Genomic DNA, 19,165 nt, shown 5'->3' with positions numbered 1-19,165 from the left:
ATTGATTTGAAGAAAGTATGCATTGTTTTGTTTGTTTGTTTGTTTTGGACCAAATTTGCTAAATATGTCATTCCGGTTTGTTTACAGCGGTTGGAAAATTTCCTGTAGGATAAGCGCTGATTCTGCGTCAATTTCGAGTCCACATTACTAATATCACGTTAATGGCCACAGCATACCTGAAAAGGTGATATAAAAGTACCAGTAATAGTTAAAAAGAAAAATCTCAGCGTAGAAAAAATAATCCGTGACTAGCATACAGTAGCATTAGCTCACCACAGCGACCGACATCGCTATTTTATTTTTTTAAGCATACTCTTACAGTAGTTGTGTCGTATTTACTTGTAGATATAACACTAAATAATTTATGCAGTGTAGCTCACTGTATTTATAGTATTCACTGGGATTGTGACCTAGACAATTGAGTTATGACTTGTGATTATTTTCTTCCCGGCTGTTTATTTAGTTAGTGATAAATCCAGATTTTCCCAACCAGCCTCATGTGATCACCAGCCTGACTGGTCCTGATGCTGCAAAAGCTGCAAATAGTCAAGCTCCGGCAACAGCAGGCCCGCCACCCTGGATCACCTCCCCCTGACATGGAGCTGCCATCGGAGACTGAGGAAGAGCAGCGTGTTGCACTGAAGAGTGGGCCTGTCAATCAACCCTAACAGCCACGCTTGCCATCACAGTCAGATGTGTTTAGTGCCAAAATACCTGGAGTCAGACAGCCATTCAGACAATGTACCTGAATAACAATAATTTATCAGCGCAGGGTGGGAATAACAGCCAGGAGGATATGAGGAGGTAAAGATGGTTGACTCCAGCCTAAACGGGAAGCCACCCCTCACGTCTTCAAGACTCTGCTCCATCTGTTCTGATTCCTGCCTCCTTCTCCCCCCACAAACACACCGTCACCATTCACAATGTCTTTCCAGATTCATTAGCATATAAATAACTCACTCACACACACACACACACACACACACACACACACACACACACACACACACACACACACACAAATACACGCTATGGTGAAATTACACAAAACCTTTTCCAGCACTGTTAGGAGATGAAGGTATTAGTGATGTAAGCAGACTCTGGGGGTGTTCATTAAGGTTTGGGCACATGAGCTGCTGTTCCAAACTGGATGAAAAAGCTTTTAGGCTAATTATATGAAATGAGTCTGTTGCTATGTAGAATTTTAATTTTATCCCCCCTGCATGCAAATATTTACGCTGCCACTGCAGCTGAACACTTCAATTAGTGCCTCATTTTAACAAAATGACTCGTTCTTTTGTGCAAATGCGCTGTCATGGCTACCGCAACACTCAAACTGCACTACGGAGCAGGGTCATAATGTTCCAGGGATGGCATTCTTCACTGGATCAAACTTGCCGGGAGTAAATGTCGAATGAGGCGTATGAAGCAACGGCCTTTGTCGTTTCTAACGTCTGGTCAAACAGTGCCCTCTATCTACAACGGAGTAGAACTACACCACGTTTGGTGGAACCTCCAAAAACCAATAAAATAAAACCAATCAGACGACAAAGTAACCAAAAACAGGCTGCAGTGCACCCCAAATAAAGTGGGTTATTTTCTTCCAAGACATAAAAGGGCCTATTTTAAGAGAGGTTGGAGGACATGGGCCACTTGTCACAGACACTTTGACGTGTCGCAGTGTTAAAGCGTTGGCACGAATAACCAGTTAAATGTTAAATTGAATTTATCTGCTGCAGCTCCGGTGCCCTGCTGCTCTCAGCCAGTCAGTGTTGTGAATGGTCTTAGTTTAACCTGAGCTTCTGCTGCGGCTCTGAGCAATGGGAAAACATTGAAAACGGGCCTTGTTGTGTTGTTGCCACGTGACGAAAATGCGGCTTTTCAGGGAATTTTGCATGTCATTCAAAGCAACCTCTTTCATAAATAGGCTTTGATCAAATTTTTCCCAGAATCTTTGAACGCAGTCTCAGTTCTGGCAATTTTTGTTGTGAAATTGTTGGTGGCAATTAGGCATTTTCTGGTCTCTTAACCCCAGTTCTCTTTGATACCAGATCCAGATAAAAATCCCAAGCAGAGCTTTCATGAATTCAGATGGAGACAGGGAAATGTCGCATTCTTTGATTCGAAATTCTTTGATGTTTCAGCAACAAATGAGCATTCTGGCCTTTAATTCTTTCACATCTTTGCAAAATAAGAGGATTTTGAATTTCCACTTGGACTGATCTGATGTTTTGTGCAGCGTTCTTCATCCTGGCATCATGTCCAGGTGAGTCCTACCTATGTGGGCCGCTGTCACCCCTGGCAGATTCACACCTCTGTGTGATGGTCTTCTGCCAGGTCCTCTGGCTCTCTGCCACCGTCACCGTGGCAGTGTGCAGTTCATGGCCAGGAAGGAGTCTGCTGGTGTCCTCCAGGTCTGTGGACCCAACTGGCATGTGTGCGAGGCAGATTATTCTTGCTTTGGAATTGGCTCCGAGACAGCCTGGATCCTGTGGCTGATTAGTTTCTCTGGCAAGGAGGCTGTCACGAGGGTCTCCTGTTGCCCTGGCTGAGTGAGGAGCTGGCGTCCTGCAGGGAGCCAGGCCGGTTTGCACAGGCACGAACACTCTGGTCCATCTGGCCATCTGACAGCACAGAACAAAGGACGTGCAGAAGTTGGAATGAAGCAGGGAGAAGCCGGATTGGAGAAAAAGCTTCATTGATCACACGTGGTTCCACACGTTGCCTCCCGACCCCCCTCCACGTGCGACGGCTACCTGACAGCGTGTAATTAACACTGATTACCTGAACTTTGTTGTTTCCAGAGACTCGCTTCAGCCACGCTACATTACGTCCGTGACACTGAAAGTTTTGGACATCCTAGCCGATTATTATCTTTTCACAGTTTGATGGCTGAAGTTTAGCTGATGCTGCAAAGTTTTTGCTCTTGACACCTGCTGCCATGAAGCAGGAAGGGGGGGGGGGGGCTGCTGCTGCTGCTGCTGCTGCTGCTGCTGCTGCTGCTGCTGCTGCTGCTGCTGCTGCTGGGGTGGGCCAAAGCTGAGGTTCAGCCTATTCATGAACACCGTTGGTGAAATTAAGCCCTCCACCATCTGCGTCTCATCCTAACTCAAGGCATCTGTGCTGATAAGCCAGATGCCACACAAAAACTCCATCCCCGACAAAAATGTGCCAAACCTTCAGCTTCCTCCCAAGGCCCAAATGTTTTCACCTCGGTCCATCAATAGTGTATTTGTCATTGGGAGAAGCCTGAATACAAGACAAAAAGTCTGAAATGCCTCCAGCAATGTTCACTAACTCTTAAAGCCTCCTGTCACGCTGGCTGAGGGGGACCATTTTATGAAATATGAAATAGCACAGCTCGCCACCGGGGACAGTGGTCTGTGTTAGTGAGATGCATTCAGTTTAAACCCCAAAAGGTTTTTGTTCGTCCAGTATGTCCCCTGATGTGCCTATAATCTATTTTTCAATAAATTTAAAAAAAACAATCCAAAAAAAACAGCTTCTGCAATCAGGTATGAATACCTTAAACATGTTTTTTTTTTTTTTTGGTGGGTAGGGTTTGTAAATAAATGCTGCTGTGACAGAAGAGACAACTCTGACCTCAGTATAACGTGATAGTCTTTGCATCCTAAAACTGTGCTTAATGCTGTTTTTAATTATGGTTGGTTGTCTAATATGATCACTGTTGGAGGAAGAAACTGCAAACCAGCCAGAGATGCGTGTTGTCATAGTGACCCTGTATCCTTGTCCAGCACAGATACATGGGATGACATTTTACGCTCTGATGCCATGTATCAGGTTTTTTTAATTAAATAAAAACAAGAAAAAAATGTCTTCTCAACAGAATAGACTTGCAGCACTTAAACTTTACAATCACAAACAGATCTGTCAGAGTTTATTCTAATATTTAATTAGCCTGAAATAGTATTTAAACCTGGAGAAAAATGGCCGATTCTGCGTTTCCCTCTGTGCTGCACGCTGACGCCCCCGTCGGTGAGTGTGGGAATGGCAGCTGCTCCGTCTGACCATCCCACCCCCGGAGGAGCTGCTCCCTCTGCCCAAGTTCACAAAGCCGCCGGCCGCAGACTCTGGGAGGTTGTCACCGCGTACATGCGCGTCTTTGTGTTGACCAGGAGCCGCTAACCTTTTGTTATGGATGGAAAAGGCGACTTTTGAAAAACTTTGCCTTTTTTGACCAGGCGACGGACTCAAATGTTTGATTGAACTTTTATATTTATTTGTTTCGTCGGATTGTTTTTTGGGTTTTCTTTTGTTTGTTTTGTTGGTTGGTTGGTTGGTTGGTTGATTTTATGGTCTGACCAACAAGGACTCGGGTTGTCTGTCCCCCACTACATGTAAACTTTAATTTTCACCGCTATAAAAGTGCGAATAATCGACTGGATGTTACCGGACGGGGGCCACTTTCATCTGAGGGGTCACGTCCTATAATGAACATTTCCCCAGCGGAGTTGCTCTGAACTTTTCCCACGACATGTCGGGAGTGGTCCGCTCCCTGAGCCGCTGTCTGCTCCCGGCCGAGGCCAGCCGGGACCCGGGCAACAGCAAGGAGAGCAGCCGGGAGGCGCGGCGCAAGAGCCGGGAGATAGACGCGATGCTTGCCCGGGAGAGGAGAGCTGTCCGCCGGCTGGTGAAGATTCTCCTCCTCGGTGCTGGAGAAAGTGGAAAATCCACGTTCCTCAAGCAGATGCGCATCATAAATGGGCAAGAGTTCGATAAAAAAGCCCTTCTGGATTTCCGGGACACGATCTATGAGAATATATTGAAGGTAAGCGCTTTTATGGCCTTGGGATAGATTTATCCTAGATTCATTATCTGTAATAAAGTGTCAAACCATTCCTGGATGTAAAAATGTGAGAAAATAACGCTGAACTATGAGCAAACTAATCAGGATGACTCAACATTCACTGCCTAAAATGAGTTTCCTGGCTCTGGGAAATGGTGTTCTTTGACATATATCTGGTATTTTACTGACCAAATTGTTGATTAACCTTGAAATAAATGACCCTAATCATCATAAGCAGATATAATTCCTTTCTTCAGTGCCCCCCTTTAATCCCTCCACAGTCGAGGTTCACTTGCTGAAATGCACAGAGAGGTTTGTTGACATAGTGCATATTTCTACCCTGAAGTGTGTGTCGGTGGGTGGGTGGGTGCGTGTGTGCGTTAGTGTGTGTGTGTTGTCCCTTTGTTTGCTGTCACGGCTGGGCCTCCTTCACCAGCTAACAATACCAGACTATTCCTGAGGGATGAGCACATCCGCCCTGAGTGCCGCACAGCCCAGACCAGGACGATAAGAGTCAGACAAGGCAGCGCTGCACAACAATACCCGCCGCTGAATACCAGCATACACTGGTGGTACTGTCTGTCTGTCTGTCCAGGGCCACATCACTGACAACACCCCCTGTCCGCCCCATCCAACCCGACCTCTGCGTTCCACCTCCACTTAACTTTCAATTCCAACACTAACGTGTCTATTTGTGCTTTAATGAGCATTAAAAATAGGTGCTGATGAATCTAAACGGGCTTTGAGTCGAAACCATCCGGCACTGGTTAAAGCTCATCCATCATATTCTGCGCTGGATATCGCCGCACATCGTTACACACACATTTCTCCAGCCTGACATATTTGGCGTGAATTCGAGGTGATAGAAAAAATCAGGAAATAGAGTGTAACAAGATCTAATCAGCAACGCTAACCATAAATCCCCACCTCACGCAGACAGTAAATTAAAATAGATGGTCTCAGCTGAAGGGTGAATCATTTACCCCCGATAATTTAATCCACATGACAGGGATAGGACGTGGAACTATTACGCTCTCTTGCACAATCTGTGATAAAAAAGATCTTATTTTTATCAGATGGAGGAGCCGTGGGAAAATGGAATGGGAGCGTCTGTTTTTCTAGAGAGTTCTAGCTCTTTTGTGAGCGCGAGCATGAATACAAGGATCTCTGGTTGTGTTTATTTCAGTTCACTCTTGTTTTTTTTTGTGGCATTCGTAAGAAAAACAAAGTCTCAAGGCGCTTGGCTGAAGGCCGACCCCCAGCAGGGAAAGCTGCCCTGTAGCAGGGAGAACCTCAAGCGGGACCAGTCTCGCACCACCTCTTGTTGATGAAAGAAGGGAAGAAAAAGGAGAACAAAGGAAGTAGGGAGGATGGAGAGAGTACAGAGGTGTGAGGTGGAGTTCAGGTGTGAGAGTCGTCAAACATTAATTGGTGCCTGCGATATTCCCGTGCTGGCTCTAAATTTTCCTGGTCCTGATTTCTCTGATTATCTTTGTTTGCACATCATTAGAGTCTAATCTGGATGTTTCCCTCCAACACACAGCATCAAAGGGGATCAGACAGGTTGTCTCCCACTTATCACCCGCCTTCTCCTCCAGCTTTAGGAGGCTTTCAGGTCGAAATAATTCCCTGATCTTATTCACACGTCCTTGCTCATCAGCTCCCTTCTGTTCCCACAGTGTAAATAGTTGAATTTAAAGTCTTGAACTGCGTGATACTTATGGGCTTCGTCTTCGTTTGTTGACGCCTTTGATGCTTTGCTATGCCTGATGACTTTTTACCCCAAATTTTGGATTGTTCCACTCCGAAATCGCAGAGTTCCTCTTCAAACAGCATGTTGTCTAATGATGCCAAGGGTCACTGAGATTCAACGCAGACGCCAGCGGCTGCTTCCGGCTGCAGGGTCCCACATCGTGTAATAACATTATAATAATGTTAAATCCCACAAATGGATGTAAAGAGTCAATTATACAGTCGCATGGCTTCAGAAGCATCATATTGTTCTGAACAAGCGTTCCACACAGTTGTCCTCAGCTCAATCAGCTGGAATGCTTGTGAGCTGAGGCCTCCCCTGAATGGCCACTGAGCCCCTGCGCACCCATGGTTCCCTCTGATCTCTGCAGGAACCTTTTCATCAGATGAAATAAACAAAAACAGGGATGACCCGACATTCGAAGTTTACCACCGGAAATCTGGGACTACACCTGACACCCGTCTGTGTGGAACCAGCCACACTCCAGGGTGGAAAAGTTGCATCTTGCCTCTCTGCGCCGTTCTGGTGGCTTATTTGACGTTTTCAGCACGCGCGCGCTCACACGACGACCTCTGACCTCTGCAGTGGACGGATATTGTTTGCAGCTGTTGCTCAATCAATTAATCAAACAAACTGGCCCTAATAAAACAAATACATGGCGGTGACACACTGAAGACAACTGAAAGGTTACCGAGAGTACGGCGCCACGTTTGAGGATGATGAAAGTGTCAGGTCACATGATCAGATTACAGGATGCTGAATTGGAACGATACGATTAACTTGGTTAAAAGAGGTTTAATAAGGACAGAAAAGGAGACATATAAAAGATTTTGTGTGTGTGTGTGTGTTTGATCAGACCTCCCAAGCTCCGTCCACATGGTTCTCCTCAGAAAACCACCAGCAGACACACATGTTGTGACTACATGTTCACCGCTAACATCATGTTAGCATATGCAGCGAGAGCGTTTTTCCTCCCTCTGAGTCATCGGGGAATCTTCTGTTTTGCCACATTTTGGCTGAAATTGTACACATGGGTGTGTCTTTGCAGGGCATGCGTGTGCTGGTGGATGCCCGGGACAAGCTGGGCCTCAGCTGGCAGAGCGGCGAGAACGAGAAGCAGGGCATGCTGGTGATGTCGTGGGAAGGACGCGTGGGTGTTTCAGGGGTGGAGCCAGGCGAGTTCCAGCTGTACGTGATGGCGCTGAGCGCTCTATGGGCAGACAGCGGCATCCAAGAGGCCTACACACGCCGCTCAGAGTTCCAGCTGGTGAGTTCATAAACGTCATAACGCACCCTTTTGTCACCAGGTGTGATACCATCCATGACCAGGAGCTAAAACAGTGAGTTTATTGGCCACCTAAAAAAGAAGTAGCGGGGAGCAGCACCAAGTCAGTCCGGCGGATGTGGGTGTTTTGCTTCTTCTATCCTATTTTTGTTTCCCCATTTGGAGATTTTCCAAAGGTGTAATTACGCTGACTGAAAGTGGAGGAGGTGGAGTGGAGCCGTGTGGGTTTCCATTTCCCTGCTCAGCACTGCACTCTTTTCAACGCCTGGCTGGTCAAATTCACAGGAATCAAACAGCTTTATCATTGAAAATTTTTACAAAGAGGCCAGATTCAATGAAGTGGCACCTTTACTTTCCCATCAAAATGACTTGCTGCAATTTTCATCAATATTTGCCAGCTGAAAGCCCCTGGATCTCCCTTTAAAAGCCATTGTGACTTGAGAGGCATGTCGGATTTTGTTATTGTAGGGTAAAGGTACAAATGTACCGATTCTTATTCATTCTTTCTTTGTAGAGGTGATTTTAACTCAATTTATTGTGACAAAATTAATAATTAGAAAAATTCTCTGCATCATAGATGGGAGTAGGTGCCCAGCAGCAGTAGTGCTAGTTTTTAATTTAGATCTTTTAAAGCACCTCTGTAGCTCCCCTGTAGAGCACTTTGCGTTCGTATCATTATTTCACCACTCAGAGCACTTTACATTACACGTCCATAAACACAGTAGAGATGACCTGACAGGGTGGCGCCTCCTCATTAGGGACAGCCAATCAGACACACCCTCGTGCACTGACGAAACACTTCAGGAGCTATTCGGGGTTCAGTATCTCACTCTTGATATGCAGGACTGAACCAGCGACCTGCGTATCGCTGAAGCCAGCTGCAGTCTGACATAACTCTACGGTCAAAAGGCTGAATAAAACCCACTTTTGAGCACAGAAATGTCAGAAATGTCAAACTAATGCTGCTGGACAGGTCAGTTAAGAGGCAACGAATCATTTCGGAAACTAAAATGTATTAAATAGGTTATTTTGTAGAGCGCCACAGCTGCTTGAGAAGCTCTGAGCGCTATGAGAAGCCCACTGAGCGCGTGCAGAGGAGAAGACCCTCTCCTTGGCTGAGCCAAAGGTCCGAAGTGATCGCCGACTGTCTCGCAGCAGCAGCGTCTCCAGCTCCAGGGCGGTTTGTCTTGGCCACGGCGGCGAGTTCGTTTGCCCGTCTCTGGACGTTACAGAGCGGCTAAGTTTAACCTTTTACCTTGCTGCACATTTTATCAGTGACAAAACTATCCGGAGACAGACGGAAGCCATTTCCGTCGCGCTCTCACTTGACATGGTGTGCGTGCGCCTGAGACAGTGCGCGGCTCGGGGTCAGACTGCCTCCCCTTATCTGGGGTCGCTGTATGATAAGGCTCTTATGGAGCAGCTGCTCATGCTCGCACACATTAGTGTCAACAAAGTCCATCATAGCAGAAATCATTTTCTGTGCAGCCAAACGCCTGATAAAGTTGAAGCTCCAGTGTTTGTCCAAGCTCCAGCGAAAACAGACCAGTGAGCCAGACTTTGAGCTATTTTGAGTCATCATATCGGCTAATTCAGCCACACACAAATTCATTGGTCACATCTGACCTGTGAGCCGTGCCAGCGTTGCTGCTACCGTGCACAGTCTGACCGTAGAACAGCACACCTGCTAGTGTAGCGTCGCACTTCCCTAGCGTCACGGCTAACGCGGGCTGTTTTCAGCTCTTCGTTTTGGGTTTACAGCCTATAATTTAGACCCAGAACTTTTTAAAAAAAGCATCACTGCACTCCAGTTTTGGCATCTAACAGCTATTTTTCAGTCTGTGGGACCAAAATAAAAGCCAAAGATTTATGCAGTTGCAGACTTACATAATAACACACCCGGGGCCTGATTTTATGTGCAAAACTTCATAGTGGCCAAAGTAATTTTAAAGCAAACTAATCGGTTTTAAATCTGACCGATGCACAGATACATAGAAAGACCTTCTTAGGGACTGCACGTAATGAACTGCGCGCCGCTTTCTTTTAAAGAAAACCCCAAAAGTGGAGCAAACGTGCTGAGCTCGACGCTCCTCCACCACCATCCCCCATTCCTCGCTCTGTGCTCGGAGAGGTTTTCCCGGGATACCGCAGTCAGCTTTTCCCAGGCGCTGCTGGAGCTCAGCCACGGGCTGACTAGGCGGAGTCTGAGGAGAGGTAAAAAGAGAGGAGAAGAGTGAGGAAAGAGAAAGATAAGCAGAGGGCCAGCTCACGCAGGAATTTTGTTTACTTGTGTGCTTCTCCGTGTTCTCGCCACACCCAGATAACACGCAGATTGATATAGAATAAACACGGACCTGATCTGGCCGACACAAACAAGGCCGAAGATCACGTTAAACTGGGAATGTTGTCTCCCTGCAGAGACGTCCTGGAAGGATGAAGGGTTGCTTGGAACCATTCAGGGAACGTTTAAGCCCATCAGAGATGAAACAAGACCATAAAAACTGAAACACAGCAGTCTCAATGGGAATTCAGCCTGGCACTCTAAAACTTTAATAGCACGCCGCGTCTGTGGTGTGTAAGCGTGCACAGAGTGGAAAAATCGTTATTGTGTATTTTTGGGACTCGTTGACGTCGCGGATCACATGTTCACGCTGGCGGCGGCTTATTTTCACAGTTTTGTGCTCACTGCTCGCAGGGAAATTGAGGTTTCGCTACAACTGCGGGGGGAACTTTTGATTCAGAGCCATTTAAAAGTTTTTGGTTACTTTTGTAGACAGTATGTTAGTATATACATTATATTACTTCTTTAAATGGTATTTTCAAAATAAAGGCATATTTAATCACAGATTAGAAGTATTAAAGTGAAGTAACTGTTGGATGATAAATCAGGTAGTTGTAGCTCATCCAGTGACACAGTGGTAGCTTAAAAATACACCCCCAGGACACACAAACACACAAACACACACACACACACACACACACACACACAGTCTACAGAATGTGGGTTTATTCAGGTCTTTGCTGTAGTAAAGCCGCTAATCTGCCTTTATACTCCATGAATGGAGACATTCCTCTAGATTTACTCAGTCACACACTCACACACTAACCCAGACAGACACTCTATGTCTATCTCACACACACACACAAACACACACATGCACACACACTCACCCACTCACACACGCAGATGATTTCTTTCAATTGAAGTTCTTGAGGCATCAAAATGAAACTATTGCATATCTCTCTCTGTGGGAATTCCCCTCTCTTCTCAAGATTGGGGTCTGCACAGACCAATCACAGTCCACAATTTGTGGTTCCTATTGCTGCAACACTGAAAGTGAGCAATAGTAGGTCAGCAGCATCACGGGGTCGCACTTCCTGGTTATTGCACCACATGTCAGGACAGGCAGAGCGGAATTAAACAGCCACGTGATGAATTTTCTCTCCAGCCGGCTCATTTCAGTGAGAACACGAACGTACCAGTGCTCCCAGTACGGATCCAAACAGGAATAATGCTTTACTGTTGCGAGGCCCAAATCTGTGTGAGACAGGAGCGTAAAAATGTATCTGGGTTCTGTCTGACTGGCTAATCCCTCCTATCCCAGCCCACTGTTTTCACACACACAGCTGTTTCCTGTTGAATGTGTGTGTTGGACAGCGACAGAGAGCGATTCATTTTTTAAATGTGGTCAGAAACGGCAGGTGTGACTCAGAAAAAGACCGTCTGAGCTCCATCCTGAGCATTTCTATTGTTGTGGAGGAACGTGGGGCGTATTTATTGTAAAACATTGTCAGGTCTGTAAGGCACATTAGTGCTGATTTCTCTATGATGGATTACTGGGCTCAAGTTTCCAGCGTCGGCTAATTGATTAACCGTACGAAAATCAAAGGAACTGGATGGAAGAGTGCAGCCAGACTGTAAAGGCTGCATTAAAACCCAATCAGCCGTGAACAGGAGTCAACATTCGTTCTGCCAAATAGACCCAGAGAGAAGAGAGGTGAAACCTAAAGATCTAGTCTGAGTGGATAAATATCATGGGCTGTTTCTGCCTCCGTGTGCAGAAAACGACCAGATCACGTGCAGCATGTGAGCAGGCGGTTATCAGCAGTGCAGAAAGGATAGACTTTAAAGAAGCAAGCAGCAATAGTTGCGCAATAAAGGAAAGAAAATCACAATGCAGGATAAGATTGTAGCAAATTCAGGCAATGATGCATAAAAGAAGCAGTTTGTTCACACTGAAGCGATGTTTATGTAGAACCGCCGTTTATTCACCGCAGACTCCAGCGCCACTAATCTGCCCACAGACAGAAGAGTAAAAGTCTGTCATAGCTCTCATTTAACCCGCTAGTTCTGTCCATCCTAGCGACCCGTTGGAGCCTCCTCCTCTTACCTCGGCTGACGGCAGTAAGGAGATTCATGTGATCTATGTCTGTTCTTCAGTTTAGGACCAAATTGATCAAAAGTCAGCGCAGAGTGATGTTATTAACTGTTATTAAGGGCTGACAGGACTAAGGGAAATGAGAGCGATCATATACATAATTCATGCCGTTATGTGTCTGTTCGTCCGCTCACACGTTCAGGCACGGTGTAGCTGCAGACGTGGACACGTAAACAAACATCTGTGAGCCTCTCAGCCGAGCGGTGGCAGAGCGCCGCGGCTGCGTGAGGGCTTTTAATTGAATTTATCCAGATCAGAAGGTTTTAACAAGGGCGGTTAGGGATTCAGCCAAACAAAGCCCAGTTTCAAGAAAACCCAGCCTTTTTTTCTAAATATGACCTTGATATATTGAGCGGGATGAAGTTTTGAAAACAGTATCTACATCTTAATTAATGCTCTGCTCTGTTCAGCAGTTGGTCTTTGCCCAGAAAGGACAGGGAAACGATAATAAATACAAATAGGAATATTTAGCCTTCTATATAATAGTGACCGCACAGAAATGTGTGTTCTGGCCATCTCCTGATCCAGTTAAATCCACAGCTGCTCATCATGATGATGTTTTGATTGATTTGTGACCAGAACAGGACGTTACCAGATAAAATGATTTGATTGGATTTATTTGTTTGTTTCTTTGGGCCCGTTTCAGCATTTAATAAGATGACGTGGTCGAATTTTGCAGCTGTGATTGATTTGTGCTCTTCCTGTTTTCAGAGCGAGTCAGTCAAATACTTCCTGGACAACTTGGACCGCATCGGTCAGCTGGTGAGTCGCCATGACGACAGACTCCTCACCCCTGTTTCCTTCCAGTCTTTGATCCCCACTTGGTGTTTCGGCAGAGCTACATCCCAAGCAAGCAGGACATTTTGTTCGCCAGGAAGGCCACCAAAGGCATCGTGGAGCACGACTTTGTCATCAAGAAGATCCCGTTTAAGATGGTGGACGTGGGAGGTCAGAGGTCGCAGAGGCAGAAGTGGTTTCAGTGCTTTGACGGGATCACGTCTATACTTTTCATGGTCTCATCGTCGGAGTACGATCAGGTAACTTTTCAGTCCGCGTTAAGATCATAGTAAAACATTTCTCTTGTCATTTCCTTTAACTTTATTAACTTAATTCACAGCCACACAGAGCTCTCTTTGTGGTTTGCTGTGGAAACTTGATCGCTCCCTCAGCGTTGGCAGTGTTTCAACCCCACAATCATATGACGGCGACTGAATCTCTTTGAGATAAAGGCTGGTTAAAAAGAGGAATAACTGTGTTTCTGTGCTCAGGTCCTAATGGAAGACCGCCGGACAAACCGTTTGGTGGAGAGCATGAATATCTTCGAGACCATCGTCAACAACAAGCTCTTCCTCAACGTGTCAATCATCCTCTTCCTCAACAAAACAGACCTGCTGGTGGATAAGATTCGCACAGTCAACATCTGCAAGAACTTTCCAGAGTTCAGAGGAGACCCACGCAGGCTAGAGGATGTACAGGTGTGTGTGTTTGTTTGTGCATAATGATGTTCATCTGCTGTATAACACACACACACACACACACACTGGTGCTGACTTACATACTGAAAGACATCCGGGCTCCAACATTTTCCCATGAAAATCTCCAACCGTGGAAGCAGATTTAGCATCAGACACGCAGACAAAGATGTGAAAAACTCACGTAGCAGAACATCGATCGGCCCTGCCTGTCGTGGCCATCCCATCGCTTACAGTCATTGTCAGAGTTTGATCTGAAATGGTCATTAAGGCACCACAATGGCATTCAAGAGAGCACTAACACATCGACTGTTCAAAAAGCTTTTGATAAGACGGCGGAGGAACGGCCAGGATGTTTAGATTCAGAATCCCCCAGTAGGTTCGCATGCTGGAATCTCTCTGCTCATCAGAGAAAAACTCCCAGATATTTGATGCATTCTAAAATGTCTGTCAGAAACACGTCACTGTCGCTTTGAAACTTTATTTCCTGCATGCATCAAATCATCTGTGTGTGGCCAAGAGGCAGACAGGAAAACGGTTCCTGGCCTGAACTGAGCTCTATTGTGAATAAAAATACTAAATGTTGATGCATTCTTTAATCCTGCCCCCCTCCACACACACACACACACACACACACACACACACACACACACACACACACACGTAGTGGTTCCTTCTCTGCCTGAAGTCATATGTGAAAACCAGATTAAAACACTGGTTAGCTGCACACACGGCTCATAGAGATTGATTTTCCAGGTTTTAGCTAATCCTCGATGCTGCTGAAACACAGCAGCATCTCGTACAAAGATTGTTTCATACACAAGATTCCGATCAAATATTCAAGTCCCTCTATCTCTTCTCTCCCTGTCTCTCCCAGGCGTTCCTCGTGCAGTCGTTCAGCCGTAAGCGGAGAAACAGGAGCAAGCCGCTCTTCCACCACTTCACCACTGCCATAGACACGGAAAATATCCGCTTTGTCTTTCATGCCGTCAAGGACACCATCCTGCAGGAAAACCTCAAAGACATCATGCTGCAGTGACCTTGGTGACGCCAGATGGCACCCCACCCCCCACCCCCCACCAACCGTACTGTGAAAACCAGCCGTGAACCCGGCCCACACGTGTATATTAAACACAACCTCTGGGACAGCCATAAGTGACCTATGGACCTGTGGGGGCGCTCCAGCCCACGTCCTCCTTCCTGCAGTCCCTCGTGTGAAGGTTCCAGAGAACAAACCCCAGCATTTAACCTGCATTAATATGCTGGAAAGACCGTCATCCTCTCATCCTTGCATTTGAAGAAAAATACAATGCAGCGATAAGAAATGAGCACTGAAAGTGTGGTGGTTTTTCTCCCTCTGGTCTTTGTCGATGACTGACAACCCATTTGCTAAACCCCATCAGACTGCTGCCAGTTCAACTCGCCCCATCCAACCGTGCGAGGGAGAAGCAGGAGGGAAAGAAGAGGAGGAGAAGAGGAAGAAAAAAACATTTAGAGCTGAAGAATGTCTTGTCCTCATATACACGTGACGGAGGGAGAGTGCTGAGGGTTCAGGCCCATGCTGGTCATATGCTGTGTTATGTGATAAGATTGCACAACTGGCCTGAACTTTCAGAAAGAGACTAATGTGTCTTACGCTCCCTGGACGCCGCCGTCTTTACCTCCGCTGCCCCGCCTGTGTTTATCCTCCAGCTGCACAGCGTGCACACCCACCCAACAGCTGCAGATGATGAGTCTCATCCTTCTTTTCTCATCCTCCTTCCCTTCTCTCCTCTCTCAAACCAGAGACTCTTGTTACATGAAATATGCACAGGCAGGAATACACAGTATGATGTAGGATTCACCACTATCTTTTCCATCATCCCATCGCAACAGCTGCGCATGTTACGCTGCTTGTTGGCATTCCTGTCGCTTGTAAACACGGAGGGAGCTCCGGTGTTGAATGGTAGATTAGCTTTTCCCAGTGTCATCTGTGGCAGTATTGGATTTATGGAGGTGTCAGAGGTCATTTGCCTTATTTCAGACAGGACTGGTGACCATGGTGGAGCATGCATTATTCAAAAAGTCACATAAATACTGATGAGAGTGTAAAAATATGATAATTACCATCCGGAGAAGTCAAGCTTTCCGAGAGTGAAGCATTAGTAGATGCAGTTTTGATAAGTTGTGATGAAAAAAAAATCTCGTTTCCCACAATCCTAGAGGATCGCAGCAGCATTTCTGATTTTTGAAGAGCTCTGTTACCAAGGAAACGTCGCCTCCACCCCTGGAAAACTTGGGCTGCTGGCTCGCACCATTTCTTTTAGGCGCTGTACGTCTACAAAACACTCGTCAAAATAGTGTAAACAGACTAGCGTGGAAAGCTAATGGTTTGTCAGTGCTCCCAGTGGATTGTGGGATGGCTAGTTCAGCCTGTTCCAGGCTCTTTTACAAGGTTTTTTTAAAAAATTATTCCCATATCATTTCTAACACGGTGTTATTAGATTATAATATATCCCAGACTGACCATTTCATGAGACTTTTATATTCACAGCTCCATACAGAGGATCATAAGCACACAAACGAGCACATGAATGACTTTTGTTTGGACTCTTGGTGAAAGGTAGACAATTAGAGAACTAACTGTGATGAGCCTCGACGGGCAAACGATGATTTAATGAAAAAAGAAACTACTCTCTGAAAAATGTAGCACACAAAGTGTTCTGTTGGTTCATTTCTGTCTTTCTGCACTGATCAACGATGGTGGTTAAACTTGAATGATTTAATGGCTCCCCGAACAGCCGATCCTGTATCAAAACATTCTAATGTTGATGTACATTAATTCATAAGTGTTGCGATCTTTGAAGAAAATCTCGGCCCGCATGTAAATTTGGTGCGTAAAAAAAAGTATTTAAAAAAAAAACTCATCTGGATTCCATATATTTATTAGAATTATAATAACTGTCTTTTGAAAAGAACAAACACACAACACCTGACGGGATTGTGCCCCAAACAACTCATTTTCTTTTCTAGAAACCCGCAATTCTGAGACGGCAAGTGCAGTTTCTCAGATGGGGTCGAGTTTTATTGCCGAGGCTCAGATTTATTGTTCAAGTTGTAAATCTGAGCCGTAATTGTCTTCAGTAGCTCCCAAGGTTTTTTATTTTGGTACGCAGCAGTAGGACCCTGCTCCTCCCACCTGGACCTGGACCCGGACCTGGACCTGGACCCAACCACGAACACTTCCTCCTCCCAACACTGTATTCAAGAGGCATGTTTATACTCCGTACATGAATAGTGTGTTTGTGTGTCATGTGGTGAGCTCACATTAGAAACGCCGCACTGTCCTGCGGTGCCGCTGCAGCTGAACTGCGGCCGCAGCGTTTGTCATTTTTACTAACCTGACTGTACAATCACACCTGTCTGTAAGTTTGGTCGTTGCACTGGATGTGTCAGAACAAAATAGCCGGAGAGGAAAACTGTGGGGGGACAAAAACAGACAGCAGCCTTTTAAAGGTAAACAGGATGGAGGCAGACCATGAAAAGAGGGAAGTGTCCTTTCTGCTTTTGTTTTGGTTCTGTTTTTCTGTTCTGCGGTGCTGAAATACAGACGCTGCCTTCTGCTGAAAAATGCTGTTTCATTATTTTCTCAACGTGGGTGTCTGTGCGGGTTTGAGTCCGTGCACATCAGAGAGGGAGGTCGAGACCCCCTGTGTCGGAATGTGAGGGAGGGAAGAGAAAAAAAAGGAAAACCCGTTGAAAAGCAGGAGTAAATAGGGTGAAGAAGAAGAAGAAATGTGGGAGGAAAACCAAATTCAAACATGTTTTCTTTTAATTTCCTGGAACACAATGAGAATCCCTCTTCCACTGTGGGAGCGAAGATTGTTGAGGCTCCTGATAAGTAGCGCCGTGCTGACGGACGGCCTGGAGCCTAACCGCAGGCTTTTATTTCATCGAATGTAATCTGAGGCCCGTCGGCCTGAGCCATCAGAGCGAGGCGATATCTCCGTTACCCAGCAGAGGCTGACCTTTGCTTTGGCTTTTAATCAGAGCGGCTCTGATACACAACAGGCTGGGAGTCACGAGGGAAGGAGGGAGTCTGGTAAGGACCAGAGCTGACTTTCAGCATTGTTTGGAAACCGGTGGTTAATGTACATTTATTTACACAGGAAGTCGCTAGAATATTAAGGTCCACTCACACACACACAGACACAAACACACAGTGCAGGAGACAGAAATGAGGCTGTAAATGTGTAGGCACAGGCTGTGGGAGGGACGGACAAAGGGAGGAAGACCGACTACAAGGAAAAAAGTAGGAGGGTGGAGGGAGAGAGGAGGTCATGTTTCCTCTGTTGAGCCCACTTCCTGTCCTGATCCCAAAATGGAGAGACTGCAAAAACGGCTTCGCTCCCCCTCCCTAACCCACAAACACACACACTCACAGAGACACACAGACTCACACAAGCCAGAGCTGCACCCTGCAACGTAGATGAGAGGAAAACGCAGCAAGCAGAAAAACATACCCCCCCAGTGGTTTCTGAAATACGAGGAAGCTTTGGTTTACAGAGGAAGAGGACATTTTGTCCTCAGGTTACAAGAGTGTATGTGTGTGTGTGTCTGGTGTGGGGGGCTTTTACTGGAAATGAGAGTATGTGGAATACACCCATTTATGTGGTTTTAATCTCAAACCACGGCTGCACCTCAGTGGTGTTTTAATTTCTTCCCCTTTCTGGAGACGTATCGTTTGAACTGCTGTCAATGTTTTCACGTACAAAATAAATGCAACATCAAACAAAAGGCAAAGTGAAGAACATCACCTGCCTCCAGTACTCTAGTGGTTATGTAGTTCAGACTGCACCAGTCAACAAGAAAATTACTTTCCAACCTACCTCTGAATTTCTATTTTATTTTACCTGCTGCTGTTGCGTTTGATGTAAGAATCAGGAGCAAATTGTGACACGAGTCTAAACACTCAACTAACAGCCATTAGTTTTGAAAAGCATGATTTACTAACAATAGCTTTGTAAACCTCTCAAAAGTTTGCCATGTTTAGCCCTTATTGGCAACGCTGTTAGTAGACTATACAGGAAACACGCAGTTATACGGTCAAAACCTTCAAAATCATTAACCTCCATCCTGCCCTTTCCGTCGCTACCATTTTGTGCCACGGGGGGCGGTAGTGAGTGAGTTCCCCTTGAAACTCAATCGCGCTCACACACAGATTCAGCTGGTTGTTATGATCTGCCATATCTTCCATATGCAGCCATATTTAACATTTTTATGGGTAAAGAATCAATGATGGATCTGAGATTTGATTTATTTTCATAATAATCACCTCAGCCACAGAAATACTCATTATCTTAAATATGGACAGTGAGAAAATTGTCAATATGTATAGAACAAGTCTGTGTGTGTGTGTGTGTGTGTGTG

General features: G+C 45.8%; 1 protein-coding gene across 1 annotated transcript; it reads left to right on the top strand.

The window, feature by feature from the left end:
• The first annotated feature begins 4,059 nt into the window (after positions 1 to 4,059).
• On the top strand, positions 4,060 to 17,366 carry gna12a (guanine nucleotide binding protein (G protein) alpha 12a). Its single transcript, XM_057036903.1, has 6 exons — positions 4,060 to 4,789; positions 7,609 to 7,827; positions 12,996 to 13,046; positions 13,121 to 13,321; positions 13,553 to 13,759; positions 14,634 to 17,366. The coding sequence occupies exons 1-6, from the start codon at positions 4,496 to 4,498 to the stop codon at positions 14,793 to 14,795; spliced, it is 1,134 nt and encodes a 377-aa protein (XP_056892883.1). The 5' UTR covers positions 4,060 to 4,495; the 3' UTR covers positions 14,796 to 17,366.
• Positions 17,367 to 19,165: the final 1,799 nt, after the last annotated feature.

Source organism: Takifugu flavidus, chromosome 6 (genome assembly GCF_003711565.1).
Source record: "Takifugu flavidus isolate HTHZ2018 chromosome 6, ASM371156v2, whole genome shotgun sequence".
Classification (NCBI taxonomy): domain Eukaryota; kingdom Metazoa; phylum Chordata; class Actinopteri; order Tetraodontiformes; family Tetraodontidae; genus Takifugu; species Takifugu flavidus.
The sequence above is the reverse complement of the archived record's forward strand: the minus strand, read 5'-3'. Positions and strand labels throughout refer to the sequence as shown.